Source organism: Camellia sinensis, chromosome 7 (assembly GCF_055761805.1).
Source record: "Camellia sinensis isolate YWXY chromosome 7, ASM5576180v1, whole genome shotgun sequence".
NCBI classification, from domain to species: domain Eukaryota; kingdom Viridiplantae; phylum Streptophyta; class Magnoliopsida; order Ericales; family Theaceae; genus Camellia; species Camellia sinensis.
This window is the reverse complement of record NC_138967.1, coordinates 183,439,113-183,461,216: the sequence shown is the minus strand read 5'-3', so window position 1 is coordinate 183,461,216 and position 22,104 is coordinate 183,439,113. Positions and strand designations below refer to the sequence as shown.

Below are 22,104 nucleotides of genomic sequence, written 5' to 3'. Positions count from 1 at the left end.
ATATTTTTGCTGTCGATCTTCTATTTATGAATTGATCTTTATCGGGTATGTTATATTTATCATCTTCTGTATTATCATTTAATCTTTTATAATTTATAACCATTCTAGCTTTTCCTCTCTATATTTCTGCATGATTTCTAACCATAAATGCGGCGCTCCTATGCGGGCTATTACTGGGTCTAATTACTCCTAAATCTAGTAACCCCTTAATCTGTGTTCTAAATTCTTCTGTATCTGTTGGTGTATGATTTATTTGTGCTGATGTAATCCTATAATCTTTATTTTTTATATCTAAACTGGCTAAAACTTTATTTCTTTCCCAATATTTCATGGGTTGTTCTCGTAATATTTCTGTTGTTTCAACTAATCTTATTATTTCATCTAAATCATTTTCTGTTCTTTTGTATGCTGGTTTTTTCTTTAATTTTTCTATTTTTGCGAAGATCAATTCTAGGTTAACAATTTGTTGAAAATCTTCTAGGTTCCAATAGTCGCTATTTTCTTCGAAATCAAACTCTTCTAAATATTCTAAATTTTCTATGTCTAAATTTTCTAAAGAAGTATTTGCTATCTTATCAGGTATATACTTTTGGGCTAGCTCGGGAAAAATATTTCTACTAGGAAATAAAAAACTAGCGGGAACTGAATCTACTCCTATGGTACCACCACACTTCGCACGCAACTCTAATGAATGGGCTATGGTGCTAAGGGCATATGTTGTGGGTGTATGTACAGTTCGTTTGAAGAAACTAATGTTGTTTTGGTTGATAAACATGCCGCCCTGTAAACTAAGTATAAAGTTAAGTCCTAAGATGAAAGAATGATTTTGTCGAGTATTTGCAATCCAAACTTGAGGTAAAGGGAACCATTCTATATGTTGATCTTGAGAACCTAGGTGATGAAAACTAATCTGTGCTCCGTTGATGCAATGTGTATATGTCTGTTTAGTTCCATCAGCTATACTGACTAAAGCTGGGGTTGTTAAAGCTGTGCTCCATCCTGGTGGAACTATGTGTTGTTCAATGTATGATTTACTGCCTCTTGTATCTATCATGGCATCTATACTAAGGGTTTTTTCTACAAATTTAATTACGCAAGAGATCTCAACTAAAATTGGTTTGGGTATAACAGGGTAATTAAATGGTAAGTAAGCATTATCTGACTGTGTTTGGGAATACTGACTAAAGGGTTGAGAATCAACTAGATTGACTAATTCTAAAGAATTCATATGTTCTTCAACGAGTTTATCTTTTAAAGGGTACTTAATATGAAATTGTTCTAGCTGCTGTTTAAGCTGTCTATTTTCTACTTCTAAACATTCTATGTCAAAATTGGCTTTAGTTTCTACCTCTCGTACTTGTAACTTAAGTTCTCTTACTTGTATTTCTAATTCTCTAATTGTTAGATGTAATTCTCTGCTTTCTAAACTACGGTCTTCTAGCATCTCGTTGTTATTTCCTAATGCTATCTTGTGTGTCATGTTTAATTTTTCTAGACAGATTACACAAAAGGTTCTACTACATAATAAACACTGAGCTCTCTTATCTTTAGTTGGAAACCAATTACAATAACTGCATATAGTGGTATCAAATCCTAGTCCTATTTGAAAATTATGCTGACATTCAGTATCTGCATTGCATTCCATCATAAAGAAAGTATCATGAGAAGAGGGTATTCCGATTTATTGGTTAAGTTGTTCTAAAAGATTATCTACGTTTGTATCACTTTCTGAATCACTATCTGAACTTATGGTTTCTATTTGATATTCATAGTCACTGACTATGCTATACACTTCTGAATCATCACTATTTATGCTAACTATATCTTCTTCTAAGTCTTCTATTATATGTAGTCTTTCTATCTGTTTATTAGTATTAGGCCTTTGTCTTTTTGGGCAGGCTTTTGCAAAATGATTGGGTTCTCTACATATAAAACAATTGTGTTTTTTACTGTTGGGTTTTTTAACACATCTTTGTTTTCTTTTATCTTTTTCTTCTTTGGGTAGTAGCTTATAATTTACCCTATTAAAAGTTCTACTTTTTCTAATGAATTTCTGATTTTTTTCCATGGTGTTCTATATTTTTTCTTCCAATATTTTTCTTTTCTATATTTTCCATATTTTTTTTATTTTTTCCTATTATATTTATCTTCATATTGTTGAGGAATATATATTACACTGCTACAAAAATCATAACTTTGTTTTTTCAAATTTTTCTGTATTTTTACTTCTATACATTTTTCTCTGAGCTTATGAAATGTATAAACTATTCTAGGTCCTAATCCTAAGGTTCCTCTTATTTTTATTTCTCTTGAGGCTATTTTTGCTGGTAAATGTGCATAATAAATTGACCATTTATTTTCTATCTCTCTTCTTAGCTCTCCGGGTAGTTTTCTAAAATATTTATTTCCTATTTCTTCATCAAAACTTTTTCCAGTTCTAGCTGCTATGGCTAAGTATTCTTTACTAAAGGGTACAATATATTTCCAACTTCCTAATATTATTTGATCTAACTCAGTTAATGTTATGCTTTGAGTATAATCATTTCTCCTAGAAGGGTCATATCCTATAAGTATTTCTTTTATAAAACTAGTAAAATTCCATGGGTTATCTCCTAATCCTTTAAGTTGTTTAATTGTCTCCTCATATTTTCCTTTAAAGGTTAAATAAATATTAAAAGCTGAATCTCCTGAAAGTGTTTCCATATATTCCCACATATCAGTTGATTCAAAGGGATTACTCATCCATGCTTTTACCACATCTTTTTCCCATTTTTCTATTACTTTTTGCCATATCTGATGGTCGAATCTGGCTAAATCTAAAAGGGTTCCTTAGTTATTGGTTGGCTGTAATTGTATACTCATATCTGGTTGTCTACGCTTTCCATGAAACCTATAACTTTTTCTTGAGTCTGCCTTACTTCGTCCTAAACTAGCTAATGGTCTTCTTTCTCCTACCGCATAATGCATTGGTTCTATGGGATCTTCTACAGTTAGAACAACTAATAAGGTCTTTTGCTATGATGTATTTTATCTTCTATGATATCATCTACATAATCAGTATGAAATTCTTGGTCTAAAAATGACACTGCTTCATCATGGGTATCCCATCTAGCTAAGTATTCATAATATCTAGTATCTAATATTTTATTCATGTCGCCTAGGGTGAAATTTTCTAAATCTATCTCATCAATATTTTATATCTTATTTGGTGATATGGTTTTTTCCTCTGTCATTACATAAAGCTAATTTATGTCACTATGATTATCTTGATTTTCTTCCCTATCTATACTGCTAAATTCATCATCTTCAGATTTTTCTGGTGCTACATACGTATATTGAGTAAATCTTACTGCATAGCTTCCATCTGCTTTTTTTTAAATAATCTGGTAGTCCCTATTAGCTTTTTTATCACTACTCATAAACTAAGACCTTATTAGTTGTTCTAAAATTTTTAATTTCTGTTTTAAATTATCTTGAATTTGGTTGATTTGTTCTTTTTGTTTAGCTATTCGATTTATCTGAGTATGAATTTTTTCAATTAGTTGCTTTAATTCTAACTCTATTTGCTTTGAACTGCTATTATTTATAGCTGAAATAAGAGTTTCTATTTTAGCTTAGTAGGAAATTTTTCTAAATTTAAATCTGTTCGTTTTTGTAAAATTGAACTACACTGGTCTTGGATATAATTTAATTTTTTATCTTGATCTTTAATTATACTACGATTATTACGGAGATGATCTATAGATGAAATAAAAAGATTACTAATTTTATCTATATCCTTTTTAATATTTTCTGCAAAATTAATCCGATAATCTACAATACTATTTAACTGAGGATTATGTTCATTATGAAGCTGATGTGTAAGAGTATCTTCAAAATTACAATGGAATTTATTTTTATCTATATTAAGTCGATTGTTATTGATTGCTGAGTTCTAAATCTAAATAATCTATTCTTTTCATACACAAAATTAACTCCTACTTTAAAATTATTACAAGCTACTATAATATGAAATTTATAACTAAATTGTCCAAAAATAAAAATTACTCTATTTCCATAGGTAAAATGCATAAACTAACTTAAACTGTCTTAAAACTGAACACTGCTCTGATACCAATTTTTTGGGGGATGAGTTAGTGGTCTACCACTATTTTGAAATAGGGCTAAGAATTATCTCATTAATTCTACAGTTATGCTAATAAGTCTTCAAGCTGTTGTATGGCTAGCTTTAAGGCTTCTTGTTTTACAATTATCTGTCTATTTATTTAAGAGATTTTTAGACTGTAATTTTCTAGGGATCTGTCAGAAGCTAATGATAAGAAAAATTGATATCTTAATTTTTGGTCTTCTAACTCTTGTATAAGTTCAGTACTGATTTTGATTTTAATCCTAAGTTTTTCTTCTAAGGACATAAAGTTTTGATTTTTAAATTCCTTGTATGGACAATATTTCCTTAATATTTCTACTCGGGTTGCTCTCCTTTTATTCTAAAATTCTTTTTCTTTGGCAAAACTATTTTTAGGCAATGTTTGTTTTCATTACATGTACTCCCACCTTAAAGCTAAACTTCGTTCAACGTAGTATATTTTTATTTTCTATTTTTTACCTTTCCCCTTCTGCCTACAATTTGCCCTCAAACGCCTAACCACGGCTCACACGGGCTCTTCAGCTAAAGTCACTTAGTAATAAAATAGAAAACAACAGATATTACGAAGGTGCAAAGCATGTAATATTAATGAGCAAACAAGCATTCCATAAATTTAGTTTTTCCAAAAAGAAAATAAATTTTTAAAATAGAAGAGTTACCCTTTTGAAATATTTAAGGAAAAATGAAGACTACTCACACTTCATATTAATTAGTATACTTACAAAGATTATGTTACAGACGCTGACTTTCTGGAAGACTTGGAACACCTAGAATTTTTGAGAGGGGTTGGAAGTTTTTACAAAGTGGAGTGAAGGGAAATTTTTTTTATTCTGCTTCTTCCGTTGGCATGAATGCCAATTTATACACATGGTTGATAGATACATACAAGTCCAAAGATTACAAACAATCCAAAGAAAAACTATATGTCAAAAGTTTGGACTTAAAAATCTAAAAGACTACTCTAGTTTAGGCCATTGACTTTTACAACAATTTCTATGCCATAAATGCATAGATTTTGACTTAAATTACTATTCTAGATATGGATAAAATTTTATCAATAAAATATTAGGATAATAATATCGGGTACTACTTTGGGCCCCATCGCATATCATTCAATCCTCCCTTTTTGATAAAATTTTGACACTATAATTTATTAAAGACACGTGTAAGGATTTTCACAGCTTTTCTTTAATGGAGCAGGATGGGGTCATCTGCTCTATTAAAATAGTGAGTGAAGGAAAAGTCTTATCACTAACAGATGCAAATAATTACAGACACAAATATTTACAGAATTTTTTGTCGTTTCTTGGCGTGTATTTCTCTGATAATTGAAGAGAAGCCTTATCTTCTACGGATTTTGTCTTCTTCTATTGAAGTATCAATTATTGATGTAGACCCGTGGAGTGAATCTTCAAGGTGGATTTGCAAAGGATCAAGGAAAATTTCTCAATCTAGAAAACAAGGGATTGTTAGGATACTTTCAAATATTGCAATAATCTATTTATGGTGTGCACGGATTTTTCTTTTTTTTTTCCCGAGATAGCATGTCCCATTCATTGGTTTAAACGGTTATTTAATAGTCAAAAGTTAATATTTTGATTTTTTAATTTTATTTTTAAAAAAATGTGTCAAAAATATGAGATTATATAACTTTAAATAAGTTAAAAGTGAAAAGACAACTTTTGGTAACTTTCAAAATAGTTCAAAGTTTGGAGTTATGTTAGGGACTCCAAATAAATTATCAAATTTTTTACTAAACCTTTCACATGACACACATGTGATTTGTGTGGGCCTCACTTTCACATGAGAGGTTTGATAAAAAATTTAATAATTTATTTGGGATCCATAACATTTTTCCAAAGTTTGTTGCCATGAGACTGTAGGGAGCCAAAATAATATTGCATTTGATTTATTGATCATATTCCCCACCAAATTTATCATTTTTATAGGCAATGATTCTCCATCTTAAAATTTCTCTATTTTTTTAAATTAATATCCTTAATTATTAGAATATATAAAAATTTCTCTAAAATTTTAAAATATGATACAACAATTTAAAATGTATTTAAATTAAAAGATAGATAAATTCCAAGATAGAAATTCCCGTATCCTTTTATGAGGAGAAAATTTTCAAAACTAATTACCACAGCACCATTGAAAACTATTTTGGATCTTTGCTTCTTTTTACATTTTCTCCCTTTTTCTTTTTTTTTCTTTCTTTATTTATTTTTTTTTTTTTTGGGCCTTTTTTCAGAAGTTTTATGATTTTTGTTTAATGAGTAGGCTATGTTTGGATGGCATGAACAAAAATGCATAGAAAGAATCTCATCCAAGTTTTATTTTTCTTTCCGAATTAACTTTTTTAAGGCCGAATGAGTAATCTTATTCCCACATTACCCTAAAAAAATATAAACTAGTAGATCGACTCACAAAATCTAAAATTTTATTATTTTTTATTACAAAAAATTCTAACCAAATCAAACACTAAATTACATTGATACAAGAATCATACTATAGTAATGAAATTGTTAATAACTAATCAATCATTATTCCTTTCATCCAAACATAACCTTAATCCAACCCTCCATTCTCTCTCTCTCTCTCTCTCTCTCTCTCTCTCTCTCTCTCTCTCTCTTTGTTTTTTTTTTTTTGAGAAAGAAAGCACAACAGAAAGCATAATATCATACCGGGAAATTGTTTACAGAATGCGCCAAATCATGAGCAGGTTTAACATTCGTACGCTTTATCTTACAAAAACAAAGATAATCAAAAGTGACATAATATTTGCTATTAGAGTGAAAGAAGACCAAAAAGACTGACTCGATTACATAAGACATCCAACAAAATCTGTGAGTCCGTCCATATACATAATTTTTGGAAATTTTGTTCCCTTGCCCATTGAATTGACTTCAGACAAGCTATCACTTTCGCCACTAAAGATGATGGAAGTGTAAGTTGTAGAGCCCTTTGCGCTACTGGCTGCCCATCACTTGTGTAACAAAATCCTCCATTCTCTTTAGAAAGAAAGCCCAATGTCCATGATTCCAATTTACACTTTGAAAATCCAAAATTACTCTCAACTTAAATGACCAAACCACCCTCTATGAGGATATCATTTTAGTGGTCAGCAATCGGCAAACTCTACAAACAGATATAACTGAAATCAAATCACATACACAACTTCTCTCTCATACACTTCCAACAATACCATCCTCACTCAAACACTTCACCATGGCTCACTTAGCAAACTTGAATGGAATCTCTGAAACTTTACTACCCATTCCTAAGCTTCCAAACCTCCAAAGGACCCAGAAGAGGACATCAATACTTGGATTTCATGGCAACCAAACACAGGAATTTCAAGACCAACCACTCATCCAAACAACAAGAAGGATAGCAATTGGGATTGCCTCAATTGCACTGTTTGGAAATGCCAGCATTGGAAAATCTCTTGCAGAGGACAATGGGTTTTGGCTCACTAGTCCTCTACCTGTACCCACTGTCAACAACAGTAAGTATTCACTTTTCTCATACAAATTTCAGTTTTGCCATTCTGTTGATTTTTCTCAAAACTCCCTATCTAGGAATGGCAGTTTGCCCCGCCCTGTTCTTCATGGGTTTTCCATATCCCAATTGGAAATGGGGAGGGGGCGGGATTTGCTTTTTCTACCTCCATTCTGATTATATTAATTACATAAATTTTGTATGTATATATCTATATTGTATTTAATCTGTTAAACATAATGCAAGTGAAGCACCAAAATAATTATATAAATCTTCTGTTTTTTTTCCACCTCTATATCTTTCATCTTTAATCTTTTTACTTTTCATTACTCATCAATCTTGTCATTCATATGTTGTACCATCTCTCTTTTTAGTATCATCTCCCTCCTAAGGGTGATAAATTACCCCAATAATTCCCCTCTCCTGCCCGACCCCTGCTGCCTCCCCACAAAAAATGGGCAGAATGGGATACCACAAACCCGACCCTATCCCATTAGCATTCCTACTCCCATCCCAAGACTATTGCTCTTATTGACCAGTGAGAGCACCATATCAACGTGTTGAATTAGTATTCCAGGACTATTGAATAATATTAAGCTCTTTGGTTCAAATGAAATGTTAAAAATGCATCTAAAACAAGCAACCAAACTTTCTTTTGAACTCTTCCATGGCTTTTTTATGATTCAAGAGATTGCAAACGAGGAGACCGGGACTCGTTCTTTCCTCAAAAAAGGAATTTACATTGCAAACATTGGGACAAAGGGAAGCACACTCAGGCTAAGGAAATATGCATTTGATCTCCTAGCAATGGGAGATTTAATAGCCCAAGATGCCTGGAGTTTCGTTCGGAGATACCTGCGCCTCAAGTCGACCTTCATGTACTATGATTTCGACAAACTAATCTCAGCAGCACCAGCAAATGATAAGCAACCTCTCACTGACCTCGCCAACAGATTGTTCAACAGTTTTGAAAAGGTAAAGCCACTTACCTTTTGAAGCCTGCATTTCCCGTCTGGAGTTCTGAGAAACATTTCTGTGTTTTCAATGTTTTTTGGCAGCTTTTAGACGCTGTGATAAAGCATGACCTTCCTCGGACAGAATCGTGTTATCAAGACACTACAACTATTCTGCAAGAGGTCATGATTCGAATGGCATAAATCAGCACAACATATCAATCTGATTTCTCTATTGTGGACTGTGCAAAACATCACAATTGTTCATAAATTCGAAAAGAGCAGTGTTATGTATTCTTTTTTCGTCTCCATTTTCAGTTAAATCATACAAAGGATAAGCGAAAACGCATCGTGGTTCTGATCCATTTCAATAACTCTTGGTAGAATCTTCACAAATACAAATTTAATGACTCAAATGGGCAAACCCTACTTACTATCACTGATGCAAGCCCAATATTCTTTTTTCACTATACAAATTACAAGAAAACTATGTTAGAACTTATTTCATTTTTTAGTTAATAATTAGATGATATGCAGATAAAGAACACAGGATTTTCTCAAAACAAAATCATAAACCTTTTTTCTATCAAAATCAACCATAGCTCAAGCGAGCCTCTGAAGACCGCATGTTGGTCTGACGCCGAGGAATCCCAATCTCACAAGCATTAACCCTTGCTGCAAACCTAAGTGAACAAAGTGATTCACCCATAGAGGAAGGATCGGGAGAAATATTCACAAACATCAAGGTCTTCGAGTCCCCACCTAGGCAAGGCTGATTAACCGTCGATTGGTCAGAAGATATCTAAAAAATTAATAAATCATCGACAAAAAAAAATTGCATTGTTCTAAGTTGAAACATTTACCTGGAGAAGATATGTAAGCTTTGAGTGCCTAAATGGCACGTGGTCCTCCTTCTTTGCCAAGGCAAATATAACATCGCTTAGAGATGACAAACTCTTATTAATGGCCTGCATACAATGATACAACAAACAGTTTAATTAGGTAAAATTGATTTTGAAAACAAGATTACAAAATTAAGTTATCATGGTTTTGATCAGTACTTGTGTTTCTTTCAGCCGGTCGCCAGTAGAGCCGCTCTTAGAGAGACGCTCACTTCCAGCAAGGTCAATAAGATTCAAAACGCCTTGTACTTGTTGCTCAGTGCTCTTAAAAATAGAATGAGGTTAATCAAGATGCATATATTCGTGTGGTGTTTGTGCATGTTCGTGTACCTGTGTGTGTGCATGTGTGTGTGTGTGTGTGTGAGAGAGAGAGAGAGAGAGAGAATCATAGTATATTTAATATATTAACACACTCGAAGGGGGCCAATTCCTATTATTATTCATACCTCATTAACACCTGATATTCGGAGAGTGAAGACGAAATGACTTCTCGAAGAATGCTCATTCATCTGGGTCTTGCCTACCGACCTAAATGAAAACGAAAAGTTTTCCCTCATTAACACAATCAATATTTTCCAAGAGACATTTTATCAAATTTAAACACAAAAAATAAAAATAAAAATAAACAAAAAGTGGTATTGGAAGGAGCATATAATACCTGCTTTGTGCAGCCTGATCTAAAAGAAATGAAACCTCTCTACTACTGCGAACATCCACAATGGTCAGGTCAGAGACATGAGTGTTGCCATTTGCATCATGTTTGATTGCATACTGCTTTCCTAAAACAACATTCTCTGTTCGTAATACGTCTGAACAGGGTCGATTCACTGATAACAAATCACGTATCGTTTCATTGTATATTTCCAACATTGACACCTACAAATGTTTTTTTGGAATTGATATTCAGTAACCGTGATAATTAAGCACATCAATATATATAAAGCAACGAAAGAGGGAAAATCAAGAAGCGAGTTTTATTACATACCTGCATTTCGTATTTCCATCCTTGGGATTGAAGAGATTGCCTAGTCTGAAAAATCTGTTCTAATGAGCGTGGTATCAGTCCTTTCTGAAATGGGTTTCCGGGCCTGCCCATCATAGTATAGGTTTTACCAGAACCCGTTTGGCCATAAGCAAAGATGCAAACCTGAAGCGAAAAACTGTTATCATTCTCCAGGAGCTTGAATGCTGCTATAGTCTACAAGTCTATTGGTACGCAGGACAATCACAAAATCTTGCCTAATTTTAATTGTCCCTACTTAAATCTTAAACATGTATATATTTAGGTAACTTTAACTGTCCAACACTTGGACACCAATTGCAAGAACTATTTAAAAAAATAAAAAATAAATGATAGGGCAAACAATGAAAATACTAATAATAACGACAAAAAAGTGCCCGCATATTGAGTTGACAAGAAAAATCAAGAACCAAGAATGAGTAGAGACAAAAATGGCCTTGAAAGATTTCTTGTAATCACAGATACAAATGATGAGATCTTTAATGGTAGTGGGGAAAATTACATTTTGAAAAAACAATAAAAGAATGGGCTATTGTGTATCACCAATAGTTTTTTGTAAATGTATCATGTATTGTAAGATTTCCACAAAAAAAAAAAAAAAAAAAATCCTCTCTTGAGGCCTTGAAATTTCTCATAATTATATATTCAAGTGATTAGATCTTCAATCGTATCCAAGAATATGACAATTTGGAAAATAATGAAAGCATCACTCACCAGTAGTTATATGTGTTAGATAATGTCTCAATGGGACCACACAATTAAATATGGTGTTATCATTTATAAGAAGCCTACAATTTAAGTGATTCAATTTAGTTAATAGGCTTAAGGAATATGTGTTATGGACCTAATGTGTAGATACTAGTTGTATAATTTCTATTTCTATGAGGGGCAGAAATAGAAATTAAAACATATTGGTTAAAGTTGGTTTTCATTCCTTTTGAACTTCCACAACCTTTCAGTTTTGAAAACCAATAAATAGAAATTAAAACCAATAATGGTTAAAGTTGGTTTTCATTCCTTTTGAACTTCCACAACCTTACAGTTTTGAAAACCAATTACAACCTTTAAAAGGTTATGGTCCCTATTCCTTCCCAAGTGGAAAAATAATAACACTGCCATTTTTTTCTAAATCCTCTCAAGGAGAAACATAAGGCACCAAAGTGGAAAGGATTAGAAGGCAATAACATAATCAATAACAAAGAGTTCATTGATAATCACGCTTCCGTTTAACCGTTCATCAATGGATTCAGGTATGTCATTTTGTCTTGATTTCTTGATAATATACATGGTAAATGATCCAAAGTGTAAGATTTATGTTCTGAAATTTATGTTTATAATTGGTATCAGAGCATGCATATCATGTGTCTTATCAGAATTGATATGCTTTATTCATTCTATTTAGTTTTCTGGAATCAGATTCTGAATTTTCTTATAGATGTAAATTCTGTTTTTCCCTGTTTTGTTCTGTGAAAATGGCAATCTGTTTTCTGGAATTGTAAAATGATTCGGTAGGCAGTTTTTTTTTTCTCTCAAATGGATGAACATCATGTATTTATATATATATAGATATATCTTGCGATTTGATCGGTTTAATTTTGAACATCATAAAAAAAAAAAAACTATTTGTTTTTGGACCCGTCAATTCTATTTATATATGTATATATATAATTGGAATTGCTGCAGATTATATAACATATACGGGGTCACAAATTTAGAAATCTTTAAATTTAATGTAATTTCATACAACGTCTACAGAATTTTAATTTTCTAACATTCTCAATATAAGTCAATTCAAACAAGATGTCACAAAAGTGATCTCTCTTGTCTAGATTGTTTTATATGGAATGTTTTGAAGTTCATGTCTATGTATCTCATGCGGGTATTTATCGGTCCAAAGACATGATTAAGACTTGGCAGAATTACACACACATTTTGTGGTGATAAACATGTGCCAATTGTCAAGAAAACCTAATGTGAATAATAAATCCATCAAAAGATAGATTTGTTATTTGACATAACTTATTGTCAATGTTTGATCATTACAACAAGAATACCACTTACAGTTAATATCACTACCTAAAGGCTTGGTATTAATGTTGTGCTAGGTATCTTGAGATGTTGTCATTAAATTAATTTATTTAGAGGTTATCTGTTTGGTAACTTAATGTGAGCATAATTGTTTATTCCTTTTATTTTCTTTTCTATTCAGCTTTAATGTCGACTACTTCAATCTCTGCCAACATGAACAATGTTCCAATGTTAAATATGTTAAATAGAACAAACTTTAAGGACTGGAAAGAGAACATATTGATTGTTCTCGGCTGCATGGACATAAACTTGGCATTAAGGATGCCAAAACCGAATGCTCTCACTGCACAAAGTACTCCTGAGGAAACTGTGTACTTTGAAAAGTGGGATCTTTCTAACAGGCTAAGTCTTATGATCATGAAGCGTGGGATTTCAGAAGTTTTTCGGGGTGCAATAACAGAGGATGTTACCGTTACCGGCGAATTTCTTTCAGAAATTCAAAAGCGTTTTGCTAAAAACGATAAGGCTGAAACAAGCACGCTTTTAGCAAGCTTGATTTCAATAAAGTATAAAGGCAAGGGTAATGTTCGCGAGTACATCATGGAAATGTCTCATCTTGCTTCAAAACTTAAGGCACTAAAGCTCGACCTATCTGATGATTTGCTCGTGCATTTAGTTCTCATCTCTCTTCCTGCACAATTTAACCAATTTAAGGTCAGTTATAACTGCCAGAAGGAGAAATGGACTCTCAATGAGCTCATTTCATTTTGTGTGCAAGAGGAAGAGAGATTGAAGCAAGAAAGGACTGAAAGTGCTCATCTGGCAAGCACCTCCAAGCATACGGGCAAAAGAAAGCATAAGGGAAAGGAAGTTGCTATTCCTCAGGGTCCGGAACCAAAGAAACAGAAAGTGCAAGATGGTTGTTTCTTTTGTGACAAGCCCGGACACAGAAAGAAGGATTGTGCCAAATACGTCGCCTGGCGTGTAAAGAAAGGTACATTTCATGTTTTGGTCTGTTCTGAAATAAATTTAGCTTCAGTACCAAGAAACACTTGGTGGGTAGATTCTGGTGCTACTACTCACATATGTGTTTCTATGCAGGGTTGCCTGAACTACCGAAAGCCAACTGATGCTGAAAGATACATCTTTGTGGGTGATGGCAAGTCAATAGAAGTGCAGGCAATAGCGCACTTTAGATTATTACTGAAAACTGGTTATTATTTGGATTTATTAGACACTTTTGTTGTACCGTCCTTTAGACGGAATTTAATTTCTGTTTCTGTATTGGACAAATTGGGATATTATTGTTCTTTTGGAAATATGAAGTTTAGTATGTCTATTAATTCCAATGTTATTGGTACTGGTTTACTTAATGTGTTTGATAATCTATATTTGCTTGAAACTATTGCATCTTATAATGCAACCTTGAACGTGGAATCACGAGGTACAAAGCGTAAATTAACTAAGGAAAATTCAGCCTCATTATGGCACAAACACCTAGGTCACATCTGTAAATCTAGAGTTGAGCGCCTTGTGTCTGATGGAATTTTGGACTCTCTTGATTTTTCAGATTTTGATGTCTGTGTTGAGTGTATCAAGGGAAAATAGACCAAAATAAAGAAATATGGTGCCCATAGGACTACAGATGTCTTAGAATTAATTCATACGGACATTTGTGGCCCATTCCCTATGGCGTCTTGGAATGGTCAACAATATTTTATCACATTCATAGACGACTATTCCAGATATGGGTATCTATTTCTTATCCATGAGAAATCACAGTCTTTGGACGTATTCAAAAAATTTAAGGCCGAAGTTGAGTTACAACTCAACAAACGGATTAAAAATGTCAGGTCTGACCGTGGTGGTGAATACTATGGCAGATATGATGGATCAGGTGAACAACGTCCAGGACCGTTTGCAAAATACCTGGAGGAATGTGGAATCGTCCCACAATACACCATGCCAGGATCACCTAGCATGAATGGTGTATCTGAGAGACGAAACCGGACTCTTAAGGATATGGTAAGAAGTATGATCAGTCATTCTACTTTACCAGAGTCCCTCTGGGGTGAGGCTCTAAAGACAGCAACTTATATCTTAAATCGGGTGCCAACTAAAGCAGTTGTAAAAACACCTTATGAGCTTTGGGTTGGGCGAAAGCCTAGTCTAAAACATTTGCATGTGTGGGGGTGTCCTGCTGAGGCGAGGCCTTATAAACCTCATGAACGAAAATTGGACTCTAAAACCATTAGCAGCTACTTTATTGGCTATGCCGAACGATCACGGGGTTACAAGTTTTATGATCCCACAAATAGGTCAATATTTGAGACGAGAATTGCAACATTTTTTGAGGATGTTGAGTTTGGGGGGAAAAATCCAGTTAGAGACATTGTCTTTGAGGAGGAAGCAGGAGTAATCCCACTTCCTACTACTACTTTTGACCAATCACAGGTTCCTATACCTGTCATTGCTCGAGAAGTAATTTCGGATCCTCAACCAGACAATGTTGTTCAAGATAATATAGTTCAAACCCCCATTCAAGATGAGGTAATTGTTCCTGAGGAACAAACTCTACAACCTCAACCTCAAGAATCTATGCCATTAAGGCGATCCACCAGAGAAAGGAGATTTGCATTTTCAGATGATTATATTGTATATCTCCAGGAACATGAGGTAGAAAATGGAATGTCGAAAGATGATCCAATCAACTTTCGTCAAGTCATGGAAAGTTCCAACTCTCATAAGTGGATAGAAGCCATGAATGAAGAATATAAGTCTATGCAAGACAATAAAGTTTGGGAACTTGTCTCATTACCAGTTGGTGCGAAGCCCGTAGGTTGTAAATGGATATTTAAAACCAAAAGGGATTCAAATGGTAATGTGGAGAGGTATAAGGCACGTCTTTTAGCCAAAGGTTTTACTCAAAAAGAAGGAATTGACTTTAAAGAAACTTTCTCTCCAGTTTCTTCGAAAGATTCTTTTAGGACAATTATGGCGCTTGTTGCATATTTTGATCTTGAGTTGCATCAGATGGATGTCAAAACAGCTTTTCTTAATGGTGACATTAAAGAAACAATTTATATGGTGCAGCCAGAAAACTTTGTGTCAGGAGACCCAAAGAATATGGTTTGCAAATTGACTAAATCCATCTATGGACTCAAACAAGCTTCTCGTCAGTGGTACTTCAAATTTCATCAAGTTCTCACTTCGTATGGTTTTGAAACTAATGTTGTTGATGAATGTGTGTATCACAAGTTCAGTGGGAGTAAACACATTTTTGGTTTTATATGTTGACGACATATTGCTTGCCACAAACGATATAAACTTATTGCGTGACACCAAGAGATTTCTATTTAAGAATTTTGAAATGAAAAATCTTGGTGATGCTTCCTTTGTATTAGGAATCGAAATACTCCGAGATCGTTCTCGGGGTATTCTGGGATTATCACAAATGAGCTATATCGAAAAAGTACTCAATAGATTTGGCATGCAAAATTGTAAATCAGGTGAAACCCCGGTTGCTAAGGGAGACAAGTTTAGTCTCAGCCAATGCCCGAAGAACAGTCTTGAAATTCAAGAAATGCAGAAGATTCCTTATGCCTCGGCTGTAGGGAGTCTAATGTATGCTCAAGTATGTACGCGTCCGGATATTGCGTTTATAGTTGGCATGTTAGGCAGATATTTAAGTAATCCTAGCATGGATCATTGGAAAGCAGTCAAGCGTGTTATGCGATATTTACAGAGAACAAAGGAATATATGCTCACATATAGGAGATCGGATAAGTTAGAGGTCATTGGATATTCCGACTCCGATTTTGCTGGATGCCAAGACAGTAGGAAATCCACATCAGGCTATATTTATCTGTTAGCTGGCGGAGCAATTTCTTGGAGGTCTGCAAAGCAGACGCTCATAGCTTCATCCACCATGGCCGCAGAATTTGTAGCATGTTATGAGGCATCAAACCAAGGGATATGGCTGCGGAATTTTGTCACTAGGTTGCGTATTTTGGAAGGCACTGCAAGACCACTTAAGTTATATTGTGACAATAAGTCTGCAGTTTTATACTCCAATAACAACAGGAGCTCGACAAAATCAAAGCATATTGATATCAAGTTCCTAGTTGTAAAAGAAAGAGTGTAGAGTGGACAGATTTCCATAGAGCACATTGGGACAAACTCCATGATAGTGGATCCACTTACGAAGGGACTACCACCCAAGGTCTTTCATGAGCACACTGCTCAGATGGGTGTTGTTCTATTTGAGAACATTCTGGTTTAGTGGGAGTTTGTATTTATATTACTGCTTTATGTTAGCCTTGAGTTTTATCTATGTAATTAGATTAATTTCTGCAGAAATGAAATATTCAGTTTATTACGCTCTGTTACGTATTGTGAAGTATTGATCTCAATAAAGTTAAGTAGGACCAGTTGGAAATAGGCATGTATGGATCACATCACATGTAATTTCCATGCTACGCATCCATGATTGATCTATGTCATTTAGCTGTATTAGTATACGTGACCATTGGTGGGTCGAGTTACAATTGATGTAACGAAGACCGCTTTGATCCTATATTAATATAGTTAATGGACAAGATTGTTTGGATACCCTCAAGTTATGATAACAAATTTCTGAGCTCACTAAAGTTAAGCACATTTTTCAGGATACATATGTGGTCCAGTGGGAGATTGTTAGATAATGTCTCAATGGGACCACATAATTAAATGTGGTGTTATCATTTATAAGAAGCCTACAATTTAAGTGATTCAATTTAGTTAATAGGCTTAAGGGTATATGTGTTATGGACCTAATGTGTAGATACTAGTTGTATAATTTCTATTTCTATGAGGGGCAGAAATAGAAATTAAAACATATTGGTTAAAGTTGGTTTTCATTCCTTTTGAACTTCCACAACCTTTCAGTTTTGAAAACCAATAAATAGAAATTAAAACCAATAATGGTTAAAGTTGGTTTTCATTCCTTTTGAACTTCCACAACCTTACAGTTTTGAAAACCAATTACAACCTTTAAAAGGTTATGGTCCCTATTCCTTCCCAAGTGGAAAAATAAGAACACTGCCATTTTTTTCTAAATCCTCTCAAGGAGAAACATAAGGCACCAAAGGGGAAAGGATTAGAAGGCAATAACATAATCAATAACAAAGAGTTCATTGATAATCACGCTTCCGTTTAACCGTTCATCAATGGATTCAGGTATGTCATTTTGTCTTGATTTCTTGATAATACACATGGTAAATGATCCAAAGTGTAAGGTTTATGTTCTGAAATTTATGTTTACAATATGTAGAAGTATATATAACTGTGGCCTATGTTGATATAATAAATACATGGCATGACTCGATTCAAATTGTTTAATCGAAGTAACTAAAAATTGCAGTCCACTAGGCAACAGTTTACCTTATAACCATCAAGAGCACTCTGTACAAGTTGTGAGATTTCCACAAAAACATCCTCTTGTGAGGCATCAGGCATGAATACTTTATCGAACGTGAAAGAATGTTTTTGTCCTGAATCTCCTGATGACAACAGAAACATGGCGTGAGATCAGAGTACACATAAAGCACGCATAAAATATCTAGGCACACTACAAATGAACTTTATTAAGATTTTCAAAGAAAAGAAATAAAGATATACCATTTTGTAACAAGTCAATGCCTCGCCCAAGTGCTTCAGTTGATGTGGGATAAGAAAAAACTTTTGCTTCTGTACCTACGCCATCATCAGGCAACAAAGGTCGTACTCTACAGAAAACGCGGATGTTCCCCTTTAGTTCCTGCAGTGGAAAAGCATTAAGTAGTGAAAATCTTTATGTACCATCCAAAAAGTGTGATATAATTTTTATTTTTTTTTTTGGACAGGTTAAGTATTGTATAAAATCTTTACCAATATTGTATTGTGTAATTTTTTACGTAGATTCTCTCCTTCAATAATTTTCACTTCTGCGACAGCAAGACGACATTGTAAGTCGTGAATAAGTTTCTTTTGCTCTTCAAATTCTGTTCTTGTCTCCAATGCAGATAAATCAGACATCTGAAAACAGGATATCCAACATAAACATTAAATTCACAAAATAGTAAGGGTTAATAGTAAACTATCTATCCATCAAACAGATAAACAGTATAACTATCATATAACATCAATTCAAAATATGTCTTTAAACTACCAATTCATCATCTTGGAAATCCAAAAAGATTATGATACCTGTAATTTATTGTCTGCAGCAAGAAGTTGATCTTGCAATGTTCTTATCTGCTCACTTTGAGACAGACATCTTTCCTGTTTAACAAACAGATCTTGAAGATTTATTAATGAAGGCCTAATCTCTTTTTGAGAAAAAAAGTAGAGAAACATGAATAGACCTCCAATTCATTGGACTTTAATGTTAGAGAGTCCAACTCAGCGAAGGATTTTCCACTACGTTCTTTATATTTCACAATTTCATCTGTTAACGCCTGCACTTGTAACAATTGGCGATCACGATCTTCTCTCACTTGCTGCAGATCTCCCCTAAGGGATCCAACTTCACTCATAAGAGCTTCTTTCTGATTCATAGCCTCATCTTGTAAACCCTAACAAAATTATTTATGAATAAAACACTCAATCAGAGATCAAACAATGAAATAAAGGATCACAATTTGATTCCAGCAATGCAACTTGAAACAACCAATCACACTCGGGAATGTTTCATTGTATAGAATTGGCATATGCATAAACACCCTCTCTGTTCTGCATTAATGATGTACCAAGAAATCAATATATAATTTCAACGTTTGTGTTGCTAATGAATAGCACAGAAAAGAAGGAACTCACTCGAGATGAAATTAGCTGTTCCTGCAACATAGTATAGTGACCCCTTATGGTGCTGAGATTCTCCACTACAGCAGCTTTCTCTTTCTCCACGCGCTTAAGGGTTTCATTATTTGTAGCAAGTTCTGACTGAAGTTTACTGTTGTAATGTTGCAAACTTGTGTTGTACTCCTGCAATCGCTTGTACATATCGTTCAGCGATGAAATCTGCAGAATCCAACAAACCCAGATGAGGATGTAATGAAGTGAAGTGATTTCTTGCAGATAAATGAAAAAATGATCTTTTTTTTTCTTCTTTTTTTGTTTTTTTTTTAAATTTAAATTGCAAGTTTTTGTATTACCTTCTGATTAGCACTTGTGTTCTCTCGTTGAGCACTTCGGAGCTCTTCCGAAAGAGAAGCTTGCAGTCTCTCTGCAGTAGCTTTAGCCTCTTTCTCTTTTGCAAGAGCATCCACTGCAGCCTAATCGTTGTGTTCAACATATCAATTCTTCCCAAAAATCGATTAACAAAGTAGAATTCCATAAGCCACTACTTCAAAAATCAATATAAGTTTTCCATCAAACTTACCAACTTATCTGATTCTGCCTTTGTGGATATCTCTTGTAAAGATGCACAGTTTCTCTTCAATTCCATTATAATTGAATTAAATTCTTCTTCCTTTTCCTTCATTAGCAACTCTAAGAGCAAAGCAAATCACAACCCACGTAAATGAACAGTTCAAATTTTCTAGGGACTCAAACAGGAAAACAGAAAGAAACCAATCATACCCATATCAGTGCATTTCTTCTCTGACATTTCCAACAAACTATTAAGCTTCTCTTGCTCCAACAGATAGCTCCCTTCAAGCTCTTGGAACCATTTAATACAAAGCCTAAGTCTCCTAATATACTCCATCATTTGATCACATTTCTCCTATAAAAAAAAAGTTTAAAAAAAAAACAAGTAATTGAACACATAAACCAAACCAAACCAAGCCAAGCTTTACACTCCATTAAATGGGGTCGGTAATTGAACACATAAACACACTAAAAAATTCAATCCTCGTGATTGTTTAATGAAATTAACTTAAACACTCAAAAACCCACCAACCTTAAAATTGAATTTGTTCTTTGTTCTCATCTTCTCATTCAATAATGACTCAACATCCTCATTTGTAAACTCAATAATGCTGCAATCAGAACTACCATTGCTCGCCAGCCCACCAACCAGACCAAGATCTCGACCGCCATTCACAATGGTGAAGGCTTGCCGCGTTCTACTGCCATTCGCCGGCCCCATCATCTTGGAAAGTCCGGTCTTTGGCCGCCTATCTTCCAAAATTTCGTCAACTAAATATTTTTTCTACAAATCGATACAAAAAAAAACTCAAAACCCACAATCTCTAGTCCAAAAACAGATCAAAAGAAATGAAAAGCAGAGGAATTTGAGAATAAATCAAACCTTACATTAGAGGGGCTTGCAAGAGTGGAAGTGTTGGGTGATGGAGGCTTGTTCTGGTTCTTGGAATCCATTTGAAGAATGTGAGAGAGAGCTTTAGAGAGAGAGTTAGGGGGGGTAAGTTGGGTCTGTTACTGGTGGGACCTTGGATTGCAATCAAAGATATCACAGCCGTTGCTTTAATTTGCAGGAACTCATCATCGAAAGAAAAATTAACTTGGACAAGAAATCAATTCTTCAATACCAAAAACAAAATTAAAGAAAAAAAAAAAGAAAAAGATTAATAAATTGTCTCTCTGGGTTTTCTTTTCTTTTTTTAATTTTCGATGTTTTGTCTCTCTCTGAAGCTTCTCTCACCAGTCTCTCTCTCTCTCTCTCTCTCTCTCTCTATCTAATGAAGCTAGGGTTGACTCAGTGAGTTAGGGTTTGCAGAGAGGTGAGAATAGTTTTTTTTTTGAGCTTAGCTGAGAATAGTTCAGAATTGTTTTTTTGAAATGGAATCAGGCGGTATTTCGAGAGAAATTCGTTAGAAAATCATAATGACTAGTATGTCCCCATTACCAAATAACATTTCCAATTCGGCAATTCTTTCTTCTTCTTCTTCTATTTTTTTCCTATCTTTTTCTCCAGTTCGTTAGAAATTATTCTATCAATTTTTTTTAGTTAAATTAACCAAAAATAGCTTAGGGTAAAACATTACAAAAAAAAACAAAAACAAAAATTAGATAAATTTTTTTAATCATCATCATCACTACAAATCAGATTATTTACTCATAATTTTATTCAAAAAAATCAATTTATAATTCAAATTCATTCTATATATATAACTTATGCTACACTAATTCACTTTTTACTACTCAATCTAATTCTGGATACAGTTCAAAAAAAAAAAAATTCTAATTCTGGATAAAAATTTGCCAACTTTGGTCTAGTCAAGAGAATGGGATTTCTAGTTTAAGGTCTTAACATTAAGATTTTATAATACAAAGGACATACAATATTTTCATAATAGTTAGAGTCCCTCAATATTTTCACAGAGTTTTCAGCTCTTCACAAAGAATTTTCAACTCTTCAAAGAGAATAAATGAATTTTCTCTATAATGAGTTGAAATTTCCTTGATAATATTATTGAGAAACCTTAATTAATAAGAAAAAAAACGTATTGAACCTTTCCTACTATCCAAAGTTAGAGATTGATGTTTTTCTAATTTTTTCTAATAAAATTGTTGTTTTTCAATTACACTCAAAATGAAACGTACAAAAATCATTGCAAAATTGTG

The 22,104-nt window shown here is 33.7% G+C and overlaps 3 protein-coding genes across 5 annotated transcripts; 2 read left to right on the top strand and 1 right to left on the bottom strand.

Moving 5' to 3' along the window:
- Nucleotides 1-6,819: 6,819 nt before the first annotated feature.
- Nucleotides 6,820-8,908, top strand: PNSL3 (PsbQ-like 1). The gene is made up of 3 exons (XM_028241493.2): nt 6,820-7,658; nt 8,340-8,626; nt 8,710-8,908. Exons 1-3 carry the CDS (start codon nt 7,379-7,381, stop codon nt 8,806-8,808), a joined length of 666 nt encoding a protein of 221 aa, XP_028097294.1. The 5' UTR covers nt 6,820-7,378; the 3' UTR covers nt 8,809-8,908.
- Nucleotides 8,301-21,460, bottom strand: LOC114293454 (kinesin-like protein KIN-14N). Of its 3 annotated transcripts, none has more exons than XM_082880086.1 (18): nt 20,833-21,237; nt 20,477-20,728; nt 20,155-20,299; nt 19,955-20,064; nt 19,728-19,847; nt 19,390-19,593; nt 18,939-19,148; nt 18,781-18,855; nt 18,463-18,609; nt 18,214-18,352; nt 17,977-18,095; nt 10,492-10,653; nt 10,165-10,382; nt 9,953-10,034; nt 9,666-9,770; nt 9,468-9,572; nt 9,181-9,376; nt 8,301-8,778 (listed from the first exon to the last, which is right to left on the bottom strand). In XM_082880086.1, the coding sequence occupies exons 1-17, from the start codon at nt 20,896-20,898 to the stop codon at nt 9,197-9,199; spliced, it is 2,439 nt and encodes an 812-aa protein (XP_082736212.1). In that variant the 5' UTR covers nt 20,899-21,237; the 3' UTR covers nt 8,301-8,778; nt 9,181-9,196. The 3 variants fall into 3 exon arrangements, with proteins under 3 accessions (XP_082736212.1, XP_082736213.1, XP_082736214.1); XM_082880087.1 differs by lacking the exon at nt 8,301-8,778 and adding an exon at nt 8,940-9,071; XM_082880088.1 differs by lacking the exon at nt 8,301-8,778 and having other exon boundaries at nt 8,940-9,376; nt 20,828-21,460.
- LOC145795494 (uncharacterized) lies at nt 12,613-13,904 on the top strand. The gene is made up of 2 exons (XM_082880089.1): nt 12,613-13,549; nt 13,657-13,904. The coding sequence occupies exons 1-2, from the start codon at nt 12,742-12,744 to the stop codon at nt 13,683-13,685; spliced, it is 837 nt and encodes a 278-aa protein (XP_082736215.1). The 5' UTR covers nt 12,613-12,741; the 3' UTR covers nt 13,686-13,904.
- Nucleotides 21,461-22,104: the final 644 nt, after the last annotated feature.

Bases quoted from the DNA above. Each gene is read 5' to 3' on its own strand.
- PNSL3 (XM_028241493.2), top strand. From the start codon at position 7,379: ATGGCTCACTTAGCAAACTTGAATGGAATCTCTGAAACTTTACTACCC. The intron at 7,659-8,339 runs GTAAGTATTCAC...TTATGATTCAAG, and splicing joins TGTACCCACTGTCAACAACA to AGATTGCAAACGAGGAGACC. The intron at 8,627-8,709 runs GTAAAGCCACTT...GTTTTTTGGCAG, and splicing joins TGTTCAACAGTTTTGAAAAG to CTTTTAGACGCTGTGATAAA.
- LOC145795494 (XM_082880089.1), top strand. From the start codon at position 12,742: ATGTCGACTACTTCAATCTCTGCCAACATGAACAATGTTCCAATGTTA. The intron at 13,550-13,656 runs GTACATTTCATG...GTTTCTATGCAG, and splicing joins CGCCTGGCGTGTAAAGAAAG to GGTTGCCTGAACTACCGAAA.
- LOC114293454 (XM_082880086.1), bottom strand. From the start codon at position 20,898: ATGGATTCCAAGAACCAGAACAAGCCTCCATCACCCAACACTTCCACT. The intron at 20,300-20,476 runs GTTGGTGGGTTT...TTTTTTTTATAG, and splicing joins AGAACAAATTCAATTTTAAG to GAGAAATGTGATCAAATGAT. The intron at 9,377-9,467 runs GTAAATGTTTCA...ACGGTTAATCAG, and splicing joins AGCTTACATATCTTCTCCAG to CCTTGCCTAGGTGGGGACTC.